This window comes from Haematobia irritans, chromosome 3 (genome assembly GCF_050003625.1).
Source record: "Haematobia irritans isolate KBUSLIRL chromosome 3, ASM5000362v1, whole genome shotgun sequence".
NCBI classification, from domain to species: Eukaryota; Metazoa; Arthropoda; class Insecta; order Diptera; family Muscidae; genus Haematobia; species Haematobia irritans.
In genome coordinates, this window is record NC_134399.1 from 4,381,739 (window position 1) to 4,400,328 (window position 18,590).

General features: G+C 33.5%; 1 protein-coding gene across 1 annotated transcript in view; it reads right to left on the reverse strand.

Annotated features, from left to right (window-relative positions):
- The window catches only part of LOC142229226 (coiled-coil domain-containing protein CG32809), a 91,011-nt gene extending 75,726 nt beyond the window's left edge, over nucleotides 1–15,285 (reverse strand). The window contains exons 1-4 of the mRNA XM_075299767.1: nucleotides 15,105–15,285; nucleotides 11,723–11,886; nucleotides 11,427–11,480; nucleotides 11,127–11,242 (exon numbers count right to left, since the gene is read on the reverse strand). Coding sequence (XP_075155882.1) covers nucleotides 11,127–11,242; nucleotides 11,427–11,480; nucleotides 11,723–11,861 — 309 coding nt within the window. The 5' untranslated portion in view covers nucleotides 11,862–11,886; nucleotides 15,105–15,285. The remainder of the gene's footprint in view (nucleotides 1–11,126; nucleotides 11,243–11,426; nucleotides 11,481–11,722; nucleotides 11,887–15,104) is intronic.
- Between the last annotated feature and the right edge of the window lie 3,305 nt (nucleotides 15,286–18,590).

Here is an 18,590-nt window from a genome sequence, read left to right on the forward strand (position 1 = left end):
CCTCTGAAAAAAACCTATTTTGAAATTTGAAAGTCATTACTAATCAATTGAATTGAATTGAATGAAAGTAAAATAAGCATTAACAATTTTAAAATTATACACTTGGATATATAAAATTAAAAATGCTTGAAATCAAATCAATACCCAAAAGTTCTAAAATACATCTTTGGATTTTTGTTTAATAGTACATTGAATTTTAGCTGGCTGGAGTAGTTCTTATGGTGGGAACTCGTATGTTAGAATTTATAATATATTTTTGGCGCTTTTTGAACTTCGGGAGTTGGCATCACTGCAAAACGTAGCACTTACATTAATTAAAATTCCTTCACTTAGAGAATAATTCTCTTAATACGAGTCCCATAAAATTTCTGAGATTCCAAAAACAAAACAGTCTTTCTCTCTCTTTAATCTCTTTCATGGCTACCATCGAACTCAGAAAGTACACTTAATTATCATAACATAGTGGTAGTAAAACACGAAGCACATACTCCAACGTCACGCATGTATTTAATTTCTAACTAAAATGTAATATTGAACATAAAATCACGGAAGAAACTTACCAAAAGTATTCGCTTACATTCAATCTGTCAGTCTGTATTAACATCGCTGTTGAATTTAATCTTCATTATATTCTTAATTGTAATTATTATCTGTTAAGTTCATAGGGATTTGTTATTTCTTTATAATTGAGTGAATGGAAAGCACAAGTGTATACACACATAAATGCAACACAAAACAAAATTTCACATAAACCAACAAACTGATCAACCACAGCAACACAAAACACCGAGCAACGACCGAACAAGGAAAGATTAAAAACCGAACTAATAACGTTAGCGATGGTATAATTGTTGGATACCATAAATGGGTTGAGCAAAAGTGAGTAACGGATGTTGATCTCTTCACACTAATACAAATGGAAAAAGAAACTTGCAAACTCTCTTGACTCTTGTCTACACAAATAATTTGTGTAGACTTTGGAGAATTCATTGCAAATCGCTCTCAATATTTTTCAGTCTCTTATTTATCAAGAGATTTTGCAAGTTTCCGTTTCCATTTGTATTAGTGTGAAGAGAGCAACATCCGTTACCCACTTTTGCTCAACCCATTTATGGTATCCAACAATTATACCATCGCTAACGTTGTTAGTTCGGTTTTTAATCTTTCCTTGTTCGGTCGTTGCCCGGTGTTTTGTGTTGCTGTGGTTGATCAGTTTGTTTGTTTATGTGAAATTTTGTTTTGTGTTGCATTTATGTGTATACACACTTGTGCTTTCCAGTCACTCAATTATAAAGAAATAACAAAGCCCTATGAACTTAACAGATAACAATGACGATTAAGAATATAATGAAGATTAATTTTAACAGCGATGTAAATACAGAATGGCTAAATAAAGGGTGATTCTTTTGAGGTTAGGATTTTCATGCATTAGTATTTGACAGATCACGTGGGATTTCAGACATGGTGTCAAAGAGAAAGATGCTCAGTATGCTTTGACATTTCATCATGAATAGACTTACTAACGAGCCACAACGTCGAATTTTCAGTGAATGGGCCATAGAAAAGTTGGCAGAAAATCCGCTTTTTTATCGACAAATTTTGTTCAGCGATGAGGCTCATTTCTGGTTGAATGGCTACGTAAATAAGCAAAATTGCCGCATTTGGAGTGAAGAGCAACCAGAAGCCGTTCAAGAACTGCCCATGCATCCCGAAAAATGCACTGTTTGGTGTGGTTTGTACGCTGGTGGAATCATTGGACCGTATTTTTTCAAAGATGCTGTTGGACGCAACGTTACGGTGAATGGCGATCGCTATCGTTCGATGCTAACAAACTTTTTGTTGCCAAAAATGGAAGAACTGAACTTGGTTGACATGTGGTTTCAACAAGATGGCGCTACATGCCACACAGCTCGCGATTCCATGGCCATTTTGAGGGAAAACTTCGGAGAACAATTCATCTCAAGAAATGGACCGGTAAGTTGGCCACCAAGATCATGCGATTTGACGCCTTTAGACTATTTTTTGTGGGGCTACGTCAAGTCTAAAGTCTACAGAAATAAGCCAGCAACTATTCCAGCTTTGGAAGACAACATTTCCGAAGAAATTCGGGCTATTCCGGCCGAAATGCTCGAAAAAGTTGCCCAAAATTGGACTTTCCGAATGGACCACCTAAGACGCAGCCGCGGTCAACATTTAAATGAAATTATCTTCAAAAAGTAAATGTCATGGACCAATCTAACGTTTCAAATAAAGAACCGATGAGATTTTGCAAATTTTATGCGTTTTTTTTTTAAAAAAAGTTATCAAGCTCTTAACAAATCACCCTTTATAAGCGAATACTTTTGGTAAGTTTTTTAGGATTTTATGTTCAATATTACATTTTAATTATAAATTAAGTGCATGTGTGTTGTATGTCATTGTCGTAGGAGTATGTGCTGCGTGTTTCATTACCACTATATTAGATAATGAAGGGTACTTTTTGAGTTCCATGGTAGCCATAAAAGAGATTAAAGAGAGAGAAAGACTATTTTGTTTTTAGAAACTCAGATATTTTATGTGACTCGAATTAAGAGTATCATTCTTTGAGTGAAACAATTTCAGCTAACGTAAGTGCTATGTTTGGCATTTAATTTCTCAACTGAAATAAGTAAAACAAACTATCCCGCCAAAATCGTTGGCGCTATGTCGACATTATGAACAAAATATAAGCGAATATATGTGAGTATGTATTTGAGTTGATTGCATAGCCTATTTAATGCCTTGACAAGTTATTTATTGTTGTACTTGTATTAAAAAATAAAGTAAACCAGAAAAGACTATCATCATGGATGGAATCAGAATCAAAACGTCGATCTTTCAACTTTTTTTTTTTTAATTTGGGGAAGTATACTTTTTGAATAGATTGACTTTTCAAGATTTCGAATTTTATTTAATTTATTAAAAAAAATTCTGTAATACAAAGCCAATAGAGACCTATCAAAATATATTACACCATAACAAAAATACTTAGCAATCGATATAATGTAAATAAATTAATATAATTAAACTAAGAAGAGAACTGATTTAATTGGCTCCCCGGCCAAAAAAGTAGTAGTGTTAGGTAAATAGCGATGAAATAAGTAAAAATTGGAAAAGTAAACCTTTTTAAAAGATCGACTTTTTACAGTCGATTTTGGTTGACATCAAAAGTCAATTTCAAATATTAACAAGTAAGTAAAGTAGAAAGTCGGGCGGGGCCGACTATATCATACCCTAAACCACCCTTACTGAATTAGTAATCATAAGCATTTGTGGGGTAACATATAGGTCTGGGAGATAAACCGCAGTTGCATATTTAAGAAAATTAAGGGGTACATGTCTATGGGTGCTTTCTGTCAATCTGACTATTGCTCATAGTCAATGTTGCCAGGGAAAATGTTCGGTTTACCCTACAAGGACAAAAAAAGTTCCCTACTTTCCCATACATTCACAAACAATTTTCCCTACTATATTTTTCGTTAAATTTAAAAAAATTTACAAAACAAAAATGGTTCTAAGTACTTTATTATCTTAAAACATGAATATGCAACGTATATAACTTAGAATATAAATTTGTATTACCACCACGGTTGCCACAGTTGGTAGAATTCTACCCAAATTAGTAATCTTTTTTGTTAAATCTCTATAAAAATAAAATAAACAAATTTTTGTGAGAAATTTTTCTATAGAAATAAAATTTTGACAATAAATTCTATAGAAATAAAATTTTGAGAAAAAATTCCACAGAAATAAAATTTTGAGAAAAATTTTTATAGAAATAATATTTTGAAAAAAATGTCTATAGAAATACAATTTTGACAAAATGTTCTATAGAAATAAAATGTTGACAAAATTTTCTACAGGAATAAAGTTTACCACACATTGTTAAAGATCAAGCCTTGTCGGCTTCTAATTTCCTCCTCTAGAGCTACCAAAATGTAAAAATTATTACAAATTGTGTTGAGTGAAAATGTCCTACATTGTGGCCCTACGTCCCTACAAGACGCTAAATATTAGAAAAACCCTACATATAGGGAATTTCCCCTACTTCTAGCAACACTGGCTGTGTTGATATTGCACCTACGGAGTTAGTATGCCACTAATATTGAGCCCATTATTAAAAAAGAGAAAATCGTTAAATTAGTGTGGGTGATAAATACAAATTTGTAAAAATCGAGCAATATTCTTATGTAAGAGCTACAAGTACGTATAAGTACGATCGGCTAGTACATCAAAATTTGAAATGTGAGTAACATTGGTTAATAAATAAGAGTACTATGGCCAAATTTGGGAAAATCGAGCGATACATATATATGGAAGCTATATCTAAATCTGAACCAATTTGCATAATATTTTGCGCGTTTGATTAATACCACAAAAGGTTACCTTGTGCAAGATTTGAGTAAGATCAGTTAAGAAATGAGGCCTGTATGGTCAAACATAAAGTTATTAGGGGCGAATTTTTCAAAATCGGGTGATACATATATGGGAGCTATATCTACATCTGAACCGATTTCGATGAAATTTTGCACATATAGTTAGTACTATAGAGGACTGGATCTAGCCAACTTTTAGTAAGATCGGTTAATAAATAAGTGCTCTATGGCCAAATTTGGGAAATTTGTACATATATATGGGAGCTATATCTAAATCTGAACCGACTTCGATGATTTTTTGCACATATAGTTAGTGCTATAGAAGAGTACATTTAGTCAAATTAGGTTAAGATCGGTTGATAAATAAGGGGTTTATGGTCAAATTTAGAAAAATCGGGCGGTACATATATATGGGAGCTATAGCTAAATCTGAACCGATTTCGATGATTTTTTGCACATATAGTTAGTGCTATAGAAGATTATATTTAGCCAACTTTGAGTAAGATCGGTTGATAAATAAAGGTTTTGTGGCCAAATTTGGGAAAATCGGGCGATACATATATATGAGAGCTATATCTAAATCTGAACCGATTTGGATGAAATTTCGCAGACTTGAAGGGCGATGGAAAAGATTATCTTTTGCCAAATTTGGTGACGATCCGTTTGAAAAAAAGCGCAACGTGACCCCATTTGTCGAAATCGGGCGATACATATATATGGGAGCTATATCTAAATTTGATCCGATTTCTTCCAAATTCAATAGCGTTCGTCCTTGTGCCCAAAAACCTCCCTGTACCAAATTTCATCAAAATCGGTTAATAATTGCGACCGGAATCCTGTGAACAACAAATACATGGACAGACGGACGGACGGACGGACACCAAGCGCTAGATCGACTCAGGAGGTGATTCTGAGTCGATCGGTATATATTTTATGGGGTCTAAAATCAATATTTCTGGTAGGCACATTTTTGGCCGATCAAACTTATTATACCCTGACCACTATGTGGTTTAGGGTATAAAAATGGTGACTTCAACTTTCGACCTAGTGGTATTTTAAACCCCAAGGGATATGTATTTGGTATATATTGATATAGCCCCATGAAGACCGATCTCCCGATTTTATTTCTTCAGAGAATACAATAGAATTCGAAATTTTTCATTGATGCGCAGTTTCTTGTTCCTCCAGATTTCGGCAAGACTTTACATGAATATGTTTGTTTTCATTTATAATTTTGATTATATGAGGAAAAGTAATCGCGAAAATAAAATGATTTTCAACTCGAAAACCGAACATAGTACCCACCTATAGGGGTTAAATTGTCCAACAACATATAAAACCTGACCCAAAACCTAAAAAGCGAAAATGCCATCAAATTTTTTTGAACGCTTATTCGAGGAATTTAACAACAAAATCATATTTTCGTAAAGATCCAGAATCTAATGTTGTGTCTATATGTACAAATTGTAAATTGAACTTAAAAAAAGAAACGTTTGATAAATGTTTTAATTCAATGCAAATTAAAACATTTTATTAGGTAGGTGATTGAGATGGTATCAAATCCAATAGTTTTGGAAATACTATGGAATATGTAATGAAAAATTAAAATACAGAAAAAATAATAATTAGACAAAATTTTAAAAATTGACCAACTGGACTCAATTCCTTTTGGTCCGACCATCGGACCAAATTTAAAAATTAAAAATCTTTTGGACCAATTTTAGTCCGATAGGACCAAAACAGCAACGCTGATGTTGAGTTATAATACTACTGTTAATATTTAACATTATATTTACATACATCTTCTTTGACAGTGCTTTAAATGTAATGTAAGGAGCTATTATATCCTAAATACTCTTTCCATTCACACGATCCTAAAAGTATGTCAAGGTATTTGATGTCTACAGACAGATTATTCTTGTAATATGTAAATTAACATTGGGTAGCTTAGGTGAATGATAACTACGTGGATAGAGAATGAAGCCGACCCATTTTTGTCGGCGGCGGCGGACAATAAATTTTTGCCTCCGGCGGCGGCGGCTTGACGGCTGAGCCGATATAAATTTGTTCACTCGGCGGCGGACAATTATCCATTATAAAATCAATTTGAAGTTAATCGAATGGTAATGAGATTAGTTGTACAACCTATCTTACAAACAAATTTACTTTTCGTTCAAATTTTCTGAGCTAAATTTTTGCAAAATTATTATAGCAGATTAAATATGATTGGTTGTGTTCAAAATTTTGGAAAAAATACGACAATTTAATAAAAATTTTTCTGATTTAAATCGATATTTTTGATTACTTGGCGGCTAAATTTGAGTCGAGATGAGTCGACATATTCGGCGGCGGCGTCGACTGACAAAAAATGGTCGGCGGCGACTGAAATCGGCGGCGCGACTCGGCGGCTTCATTCTCTGCGTGGATCGTTTACATGTCCAGAGATTTGTTGTAAGGGATACAATTCTTTATATGGCAAAACCGGACTTTCTATACTAGTCAAACTTGATATTTCCATTTCTGAGGTTTATCGATATGAAATTTTAAAGTCGTAAATATAAAACGTACACTTTCTCTCCCTCTATAATTTTTAAAATTAAACATTTACGGCGAGATAATATTTTGTATTGCGAAAATTTCTTATGTATCATCGAAGGCAAATATACATACCATATATCCCTCGGCTATGATTTAATTAAGTATACCGAAAATGATGATTATTTTTCATAGTTTCTAATGCTATATTAACAAAATGGAAGTTTATACTATAGCAATATCCTTGTATAATGTTTACTTAATCCATATATAAGTTAATTTTCATCTTTTTTAGGGCGTAATTGGAAAATTTTAAATAAATGTAAAATTAGAGTTAAAGTTCTGTAATTCTTAGGCTATTGATATTAATAGGTTGGCCTAACAAAGAAAAACACATTTTTTTGTCAAAATTCGTTTTTATTATTCAAAATAGTTCCCTTCAAGAGCGATACAACGATTATAACGACCTTCCAATTTTTTGATACCATTTTGGTAGTACTCCTTCTTTTTTGCCTCAAAATAGGCCTCAGTTTCGGCGATCACCTTTTCATTGCATGCAAATTTTTTCCCTGCGAGCATCCTTTGGAGGTCTGAGAACAAGGAAAAGTCGCTGAGGCCATATCTGGAGAATACGGTGGGTGGGGAAGCAATTCGAAGCCCAATTCATGAATTTTTGCCATCGTTCTCAATGACTTGTGGCACGGTGCGTTGTCTTGGTGGAACAACACTTTTTTCTTCTTCATATGGGGCCAGTGATGCCATGCGTAGGGAAAAATCCTTTTTTGTAGGGAATTTTTCCAATATCCAGAGTTTACTATATTTTGCAACAAGAAGAGTACTTTTCCTTAATATTCCAAATATTTGAAGATCCAAAATATATGGTAGCTTCAACGAATGGAATACGCAATTCACCGTTAACCATGTTATTGTAATGATTTTATTTAGAAAAGTACAGCGGTAACGTTAAAAGATGTTTTGTTAGGGAGCCATCGTGGTGCAATGGTTAGCATGCCCGCCTTGCATACACAAGGTCGTGGGTTCGATTCCTGCTACGACCGAACACCAAAAAGTTTTTCAGCGGTGGATTATCCCACCTCAGTAATGCTGGTGACATTTCTGAGGGTTTCAAAGCTTCTCTAAGTGGTTTCACTGGAATGTGGAACGCCGTTCGGACTCGGCTATAAAAAGGAGGTCCCTTGTCATTGAGCTTAACATGGAATCGGGCAGCACTCAGTGATAAGAGAGAAGTTCACCACTGTGGTATCACAATGGACTGAATAGTCTAAGTGTGCCTGATACATCGGGCTGCCACATAACCTAACCTAACCTAACCTAAAAGATGTTTTGCATTGGTATTTAATTACGAATGCGTAAATAGATTTCATTTGCGGAATGAACGCTTCCATTAAGGTTCATAAACAGGTGATGGCTTCCTCAACTTGGTGCCACTCAATATTTTCTAATACAAAGATCACTTGCAGTGCGTACGCGGATTCGTGTGCATAAATGTAGGATAAAATATCTTCAAAAACTGTTTTACAACTGTTACATTCACAACAGTTTTTAATGTTTTAGAAAAATGTCGTCTAGCGAAGAAAATAAAACCATTCCGACAAAATTTAGATAATAGCCTTTTGACCAAATTGGCTCATTGTTGAATTAAAGCGTTGGCTAGAGGCGGTCGAAAAAGACGATTTTAAATACCAATGCATTGTTTGTGGAAAGCTCGTAAATTGTAGAAATCAGACCTGAAGAAACACGCGGCCATTAAAGTCCACTAGAAAAATGTTGGTAGTGTTAAAAATGAGCAATGATGTTGCAATGTTCGAAATCCGAATAAAAATGTCAATATTCATATTATTGAACATTTGGTCCCTTTATTGAAGGATATAATCACTGAATATTAATTTTAAAGAAATTGAATTCAATATAAAATATTTGTCATTTTCTTGCAAAATTTGTTTGAATTTAGTACCGTAGGGAACAATGTAGGGAAACAAATTTTGAACGTAGGGGAAAAAAGGGAATTTTTAGGAGCCGCGTAGGGAATTTTCAAAAAACTTCCTGGCATCACTGTATGGGGCCGTTCTGCCGCGATTTCGACCTTCAAACGCTCCAATAACGCCATATAATAGTCACTGTTGATGGTTTTTCCCTTCTCAAGATAATCGATAAAAATTATTCCATGCGCATCCCAAAATACAGAGGCCATTACTTTGCCAGCGGACTTTTGAGTCTTTCCACGCTTCGGAGACGGTTCAACGGTCGCTGTCCACTCAGCCGACTGTCGATTGGACTCAGGAGTGTAGTAATGGAGCCATGTTTCATCCATTGTCACATATCGATGGAAAAACTCGGGTGTATTACGAGTTAACAGCTGCAAACACCGCTCAGAATCATCAACACGTTGTTGTTTTTTGGTCAAATGTGATCTCGCGCGGCACCCATTTTGCACAGAGCTCCCGCATATCCAAATAATGATGAATCATATGACCAATACGTTCCTTTGATATCTTTAAGGCCTCTGCTATCTCGATCAACTTCATTTTACGGTCATTCAAAATCATTTTGTGGATTTTTTTGATGTTTTCGTCGGTAACCACCTCTTTCGGGCGTCCACTGCGTTCACCGTCCTCCGTGCTAATTTCACCACGCTTGGAGTTTGCATACCAATCAATTATTGTTGATTTCCCTGGGGCAGAGTCCGGAAACCCATTAACAAGCCACGTTTTTGCTTCCACCGTATTTTTTTCCCTTCAGAAAACAGTATTTTATCAAAACACGAAATTCCTTTTTTCCATTTTTATGCATTTAATACTAGCGACGCCATCTATGTGTCAGACCGGGGACTTATCAGCCAACCTGTTATGTTACTATTCGTTTGTCAGTCCAAAAATTAAATTACATCTATTTTTCTTTCCTTAATATGAAATCCTCCTAAATTGCATTTCTACATACATTTAAATAACTACAATGCACTCGCGGTAACGTGAACACCGCCTAACGTGAACACGCTTTTTCTTACACTAACTACTTCGTAACGCTGAAAAACATGAAATTTGACGTTAAAGGCAGATTCACAATGACAAATACAATTTAAAATACACTTACGGAATTTTTTATTGATCTAGTTTGGCTTTTTCGTGAATTTTATATTTTGCTGTACAATTCCATAGCCGACCGATATATTTTTTTAATTTTTTTCATGAAATCAAATTAAGTTTTTAATATTACTAATAACAGAAATAAAAGAACGTGTAAAACTCCCAAAAAATGCTGTTTTGTTTTGAAATTCGCTGAAGTTCGTTAACGTGAACATTTTCGCTAACGTGAACTCTCTTGGTTTTAATTAGTTCACGTTACCGGGAGTGCATTGTATCCAGTTCTGGTACGGTACTGCTATAAAACAGCAAGACGAAATGTTAAGTAGGTTTATTGTCGAATATAATGTAGCATAGTTTTAGGAGTTATTAGTAAAATAAATTTGTTTGAATTAAAACAGAGTTGTTTTTCTCTATCATCCTAAAAGTATGCTAACATTTTGTTATCTGTAATTTATAAGTGAATAGTTAACCCTCTATTCAAATAAATTGATTATATATTTCATTGATTCGTTATTATTATTTTTTTAATAGTGGTATGTTTTATACCGAATGTCATTTTATAATAATTAATAATTATGAAGGATTATTTCAAATTTCATCCTAAAGACCATTCAAATCTGTCACCCTCAAAACAAAAAAACTAAACCCACCAGAAAAGGCAATTATATTAAAGTCAAGAAATCTTTCTTATATTTCAGAAATTTTAACTACAAAGTAATAACTCCCATGAATTAAAAATAAGATAAAAATGGCTTTAGTGCCCTGCAGTGTTCACTTTTTTTTGAATGCTTTTTTATACGTTCAGAGACCCTTACGATGGCCTCTGAACCTATAATTTGACTAAATCTATGTAAAAACTTTTTTATTATTAAAGATTTGCTATTGCCTAAAGAAGAGCTCATGTATTTTTCACTCGAACCCTCTTACATATTCTATAACTATGTGTATATAACCACAAAGCAATTGTTACGCTTATATATTTCCATTGGGACCCTCATAAAATGACCCCCCCCCTACACTAGAGAGCTTTTTTATTTGTACACATTTAAAATTTATAATTTGTTCTTGTTGATTTTCTTAAATTTGTACTCACCTCCAAATCCATGGCTTTTAAAGTCTGTTGTTGATTTTGTTGATTGACATAGGATAACATATCACCGCCTAGAGTATGTCTGCGAGGGTCCTCCCTACGCATATTACGTCTTCTGTCTATAAAATCCAAAAGGTACCCAAACGACAGCAAACAAACACAAGAGTAGAAATAAATTGCCAAATTACTCAAAGATTCCCGAAAAAAGTCAAAAGGACCAATTTTATACAAAGAAAAAACAAAACGACAACAACTCAGGTTTACTCCATACTCCACTGCTGCTGGAAGTAAACCAATATTTACCTTGCTCGGTATTTTGCATATGACCGGATTTCATGTCATTTTGCCAGTTCTCATCTGCAATGCACGATGCGGGAGGTTCGATGGAAAGGTAAGAAGGCGATTAAACACCAGCACACGCCATTGATCCAGGACATGGATATGGACATAGAACAAATATACATTAGGAGAAAACACCAACACCAACGACAATGACAAAAACCAAAAACAGAAAAGAACGTCGGTGAAACGCTTAATGAAAAATTCAATTGCGCTTTCATGTTGGGCTGAATGGTTGAGTGACTGTCGCCTATACTTACCGCCCTCACGTCCTTTGCGTTTCTTTTTGGAACTACTGGAGCTACTACTGCCTCCACCACTGCCCCCACCACTACCTCCACCACTGGCATTTGAAGGGTTCGGTGAACTTTTATCTTTGCTTTTCCAGCGTATTAACATTTCAGCGCTGAGAACAGGCCAAAGCCTACATAGAAGGAGTAGAAGAAGGAGGAAGGAATAAGCAAATGAATGAATGCAAGCAGGAAGGTAAGCTGGTATTCCGAACAATGTAAAGGACTTTTACGGATATAGCATGCTCCCCATTTTGGAATCCTGCTTTTATATCGGAGTGTTAAAGTATTAAACAAACGCTCTTCATTTAGGTTTCATGTGAGTGATGGAGTGGTTTTTATGCCACACATACATGCACACAAAGAAAAAGAATAAAAATCACCACAGGACATAGGGACATAAAAATAAAGGATTTTGTTTTATGTTTTCTTAGTAAAATAAATATTTGATGTGCAATGAACATAGGGAACTAGGCAATTCACACACCTAAATGATTTGCCTTATGCCTCCCACATAGCCCGCATAGATGCAGATATGACCTGTCAAACTCAGCTCAGTTTCGGCCCTTTGAGAGAGATTCCAACTCATATGTGTCTTGAGAGATGCTCTATGGAATGGGAATTGGAAGATGGAAATATCTAATGTGGGAAATAACATACACATAAAGAAAATTTCACCAAAATTAAACCAATAGAATTTTGTCATTGTTGTAATGAACATTCAGCATTAAGCCAATGAAACTTTTCATTAATAGCATGAAATGTTTCATTATTTAGTAGAAAAAGTTTTCCAAAACTACTACGGGTGGAAAAAGCTTCGTAACATTAAAGAAATGTTTCATTAATATTGAGCCTTTGATCAACTTCATAAATACGATGAACTTATTCCTTATAGTTATGAATTTTTTAATTAACGAATTATTTTTTATGAGGACAATGAAAAATATCAAGAAATGTTTCATAATTTAGTAGACAAATTTTGCAATTTTTATGATTATTAAGTTAAAACTCCGGCACTGGTAGAAAATGCTTCGTGACATTAACGAAATGTGTCATTAAAATTTAGCAATTTCATAAATATAAATAACTGTTTCGTTATTGTTATGATTTAACTAAATAACAACAAAACGTGCCGTACTGTTAATGACTATTTTCATTGTTTTAATGAAAAATTTGCGATATGTTAATGACAAATTTCATTGGTTCAAATTTAATGAAATTTTCTTTGTTTTTGAGGACCAAGCATAAATTGTTAGATCTGCTAGAAAAAATCGGAAAATCTAAAGATCGACTAAGAAAACTTCAATTGGATTTAAGAATAGAAAGATAGTCCACTTTTCAAGGTTCTTTCAAGATAATGATCTTTTTTTTATAAACTGATAACCCATTACAAAATCTCAACAGATGAATTGCTTCCTATAAATTGTTTGGGTTTTTATGAGTTAAGCATATATCATTGAATTTGAGCCATTAAAGTTTTTCCTTAATTTAATGGAAATGTGCGTTAATAATATGAACTGTTTCAATACATTTACGAACTTGTTTCCTTGACCCCACTTTTACTAAATAATTTCGTTAAAATCGGATATTAAAAATTTCCACCGGAACTATTCTGGCTGGTACTCCAACATTAAAACTACAATCGAAATATGAATGAATTCTAGAGGGTCAAGTCGAGAAAAGGTTATATTAGGAATCAAAAGTGTATATAGCACCAATTCATACGTATCTCCCGATATAGTTAGATTGTTAATTCTAATATCTCTGCGACATTTCTCGGAGTAAAGCACATTGGAGTAAAACGTTGGTCTTTGTGGTTATAAGAGAGTAAATCGGACCAAAGATATATATGGGAACTATATCTAAATCTGAACCGATTTCGACTAAATTTGGCGTGGCTAGAATGTGATAAGTTTCACGTAAATCGAAGTAAAATTTTGGCCTCTATGGTCATATGAGTGCAAAATTGGGCGAAAGATATATATGGGAGCCATATATAAATCTAAACTGAGATTTACTAAAATCAATAGGGACCCAAATACATATTAGTCGATTGCACTAAAACTGTGACCTAGAATTTGATTACAAACCTGTGTTCACAAACAGGCTTAATAGGAAACCTATGTTATTGAAATTTTATAAAAAAATGTGACTTGCTTAAACAAAATCCTTAAACTTTAAACCTTTTACGTGTAAAGACTATTCCTTTCTTTTTTTTATTTCATAGTTCCGAAATTGGCCACATACTCCACGAATGGCATCCCTTTTTTTTTCGCTGCATTATGTGTATGGCTATGAACAATGTTGGGATAAAATTTCATGAATATTTGATAAATTCTTCTTAAGTAAAATTTTCATTAAAAAGAATTTTATGGCTTTCGGCTAGGGGCCGACAAGGCTATCTAGAAAACGAGGAGTTAAATCTGCCACTGCCGCTGCCACTGTTTTTCGTTCTTTGTTAGTGGCTAGGGAATCGAGAAGGAGCGGGAGAACTTGATGTGTGTAAAGTCATAAAGGTTTTCCGTTGAGTTCCGAATTCACAAGTTCCTGCCTTTGAGAGCGCATGTCCTTGTTACACATATGAGATTTTACAGTTCATCGGAGGGGGTCACACTTGTGTTTGTTTATGTTTGAAAAATTCTAACAACATTTTGCCGGTAGGTCCATATAAAAAATTATCACGTGCAGTATTTGGCGAAAACAAAATAGAGAGAACTTCCCCCAAAAAGAACAAGAAAAAACAGAGAGCTTTGCCATAGAGAGAAATATAACTCTCACGAATGTATGGAATAGAGAGATATCTTAGAAAATAAATGAGAAAGACTATGACGTTGGCCTCTCTCCCCTGTGGTGAAATCGTTTAAAGTTGGGTAAGGTTATTGTCAAACAATGACTCTTAAACTAGATTTGGTCACCAGGGTCCTCTAAACTTTTTCTGGGAGTTGTTGATGTGGACCTTAGGCGTTTTAAGGTTTCGAAGTAACTGCGTTACTTCTTTAATGTTAAAGTTGAGGTAAAGGGGGCTACATAATGGCTACATATATTTTCAACTGCACCACTTGTGGTTGGATGCTCCAATGGTTGTAAAATTAAATTCCTGCAGAATAAAGTTTACACTTTTTTCTCATCACCAGTGTACAAGGGTATAAAGGAATTTTCTTGCAATTTTAAATTCTCTGGGATTCGACAAACTCTTTTCACTCAATTTTTATAGATATATTTCATTTTTTTAAACTTCTTTTTTTTTGATCAAATATATAGGTGAAGCACAAATATATCCTTTGTAGTTTCACAAAATTTTCATTTTAAGGCCTTAGGACCACACACAAACACTTGTACACAAAACACACACCTTTTGTTCCAATTTGCAAATTCTTATCAATTCTTCCTTGCAAAACTCTTTGTTAACCACAAATTTTCTTTTTTCTTTTATTAGTGAAATCTTCTGTTTTATTTATATGTCCTTTACAAAATTTTCTTCACATCAATTGCAGCAGTAAAATAAAAAATAATATTTTCATATATTTGGTATGCTGTCTATGACCGTATTAACCGTTCGATACTTCTAAAATGGCTGTGAAATTCGTGTATATCATAGAAGAGTTTCCGCCCTAAATGTTTAGGACGGTCTGATGGTACGGACAAAAGCCGGCCTAGGAAAAACTGACGGCGACAGGAAACACAGGATAAAACTATTGAACAAAGCTAAAATTTATGAAACATAGCTAAAAAGTCTAGGTTTGTGTATTTGCTAGCTAATGATTTTTATAAATATTTCAAATAATAATTTCTTTAAGTTGCTACTAAGATACTTTTCTTTCATCAACGAGGAATAAACCTGAAATCATTAAATTTTTATCAATAAAATTGATTAAAATGATTAGAAGAATAGAATGTAAGAATAAAAGCCAGATTGGAAGAAACTGACGGCGTTTATTTAAAAATCGCATGCGCGATTCGAATACACCACACTAAAATTAGTTGGAAAGTCTTTGTGTGATGCCTCTAAAATTACAGTTTGAAAATCATATATGAGCGCCATCTACAAGTACGGTATAACTTAGTTACGGCATTTATTCTAGACAACATCCACCACGGAATGCTAAAAGACGAAAGAGTTGAATAAGTACAAACTCACCGCATTTATTTTTGGGTACTTTGGTGAAATGAAGAATGACTAGGGTTGCCATGTCAACATTTCAACCAGGCATTTTCGAGATATAGCGAGATTTTCCACTTTATTTAGAATATTTTAAATCAGTATGAAAATATAAAAAATCGGTTTCGTTTACGTACGTATGTGGAAATTTGAAATCAAGGAATAAAAATTGAATCAATTAAAACATTTTTAAATGTGTTTTTGATTAAACATTATTAAATTTTAATTAACCCTTTCACTACCGAAATAAACCTAAGGTTAAAAACTTTTATTTTTCTTCTGTGTTTACTGGTACTAATAGCATGTAAAACAAAAATTGTCATGATGAGATCCTACCTCAATTACTTCAAGACCCAGCAAAAAAGCATCGCCAAAAAAGTAATGAAAATGTTCTTTTTGGATCCGGAAGTGGTGCAAAATTGACGCAGAAGTGATGAATTTGACATGGGCTTGTCATAGGATGGAAGTCCTCCATTTCACCAGCCGTTGCACTGAATTTGCATCGCTTCTTTAGGTGTTATCCGAATTCAATGTGTTGGATGTAAATTAAAAAATTTTGTCAAATTTTGTCTAATAAATAATTTTTATAATTTTTTATAATTTTTAATGGATTCTAACGCTTGTCGGAAGCATTTGACTTCAAATATTTTCAAAAATTCACAATTTTTTCAAATTGGATTTAGCATTTTTTCGACAACATTTAAATGATTTGCACCATTTTATGAAACAAAAAAATTTCAAGTTACCCATTAAAAGTATGAAAAAACCAAGTTATAAAAAATTTAATTAAAAGAACTTCCTGGGTAGTTAAAATAAATAACATCATTGGGACTGCCTCTTCTGGAAGTGCTTTTAAAGTTGTGCCTTTGGAAGAACTTCCAATATTTTTTGCTGGGGAGCTATATGAGCTTGTTCTGAAAATTTGATTCTTGAATTGTGACAAAATGGCCTTACGAAAAGAAGCGCTATTTGGTCTATAATATTTTTCAAAGTATGAGAAAAAATACAAAACCCAAAAAATTATCAGCCAAATTTTTTGTATATATGTCAATTTACTAAAGACATACAATAGAAAAATTGTCTGAAATTTTCATATTTTTCGTTTATTGTTAAAGAAGTTTATAAAAATGTATTTTTGTGCCCACCAATATGGAAAATATTTATAGCTAGTTAGATTAAAGCCTCTACTTTAAAATAACATCGAGAAATAAATCGAAACTAAGTGGGAAAATAGAATTTGGGGTCTTTTTGGAATGTCCTTTTAAGTGGATCTCGGTAGTGAAAGGGTTAAATTAAAAGGACAAACATATTTATTAACATGGCTACATGTCATGTTCGAAATCCAGGAATTTTAATTGCTAAAAATATTGGCACTTTTATATGAAAATGATTTGGCAACATTGCTCTTACGAGTATATGAAAACTTCAACAAATCAAATGGTGAATTAAAAGATATTCACCATTCGGTAACAAAACACCCCCTTGTACTCTTGAATTTAGCTAGAGCGATAGCTGAGGGGTCTGGCAGGTCGCCAGCAGCCCTGATAGGGAATATGGGTTCGAAACCCAGCAAAGGTTTACGCAATTGAAAATAGGTCGTCTTTCCATTTTCCCCCAAATATCCCTCATCCATATCCGCCACACGTCATTTGCTATTACCCTGGCATTTGGAACGTGCCAATGGAAAGGAGGGAGATTAAATGTAGTCTCTGAAGGAAGCTAAGTCAGTCGTTGCACTCGTTGCTAGACGCTTAGTGCCAATCGAGATGAGTCACATTTTTTCTATTTTTTTTATCACAACATTACTGTGTGCTAGCGTTACCATTAATATTTTCTAAAAAGTGGCACTAGAAGTTGCATTTATAATAAAAGGTGTACAAATAACAGTTTTCTTCATAAAGGTGGGTGGGTATTAAGTTCGAGTGTACACACAAAAAAATAATTCATTTATTGTATGAATAGTGTTCCCAAAAATTTTCCAAACACGGAATTCATAAATTATATGAAAAAAGTTCATAAATTAAAAAATACAGGTTTTCATTGACTACGAATGTATACATAATATTAATGAAATTTGTAATTTTATAAATGTAGTATACATAATTTTCGACATTGAGAAATATGTATTTTTACATAATATATATTAAAAATATCATGCATTAAATATATCTCTTCTTTTCTTTTTTCTTTTCGATTTTCCCCTAATTCTTAATTGGTCAAAATGTATGAATACATTTATTAAAAACCGCATTAAAGTCCTGCGAGTAAAACACATTTTATAACATTCTTTATTAGTTATAAATATGAGCACCAATGCTTCCAGTTAATTAATAAAATTGTTTTATTTCGTCAACCTTTTTCAGCAATAAATAATCTTTGAATCGCGACGGCGACTCAAACTGAACTGAAAAAACCAAACACAGCAAAGCCACGTGTTGCCTTCAAAAACGTTATGTTTGGTTTTTGTCTTGTTTTGTATGCTTGTATTGTATACATATGAGAGTAACTCTATGTTGTGGCTCTCTCATGCTAAGAGAAAACCGATATTTTTGGATATATTATGCAAAGTTTCATTAATTTTATGGAAGAATCCATGCACATTATTAAAAATTGCTTAATTTAATAACAAGTATTTACGAATAAAAAAAATACATCTATTTCATGAAAGAGTCCATAAAT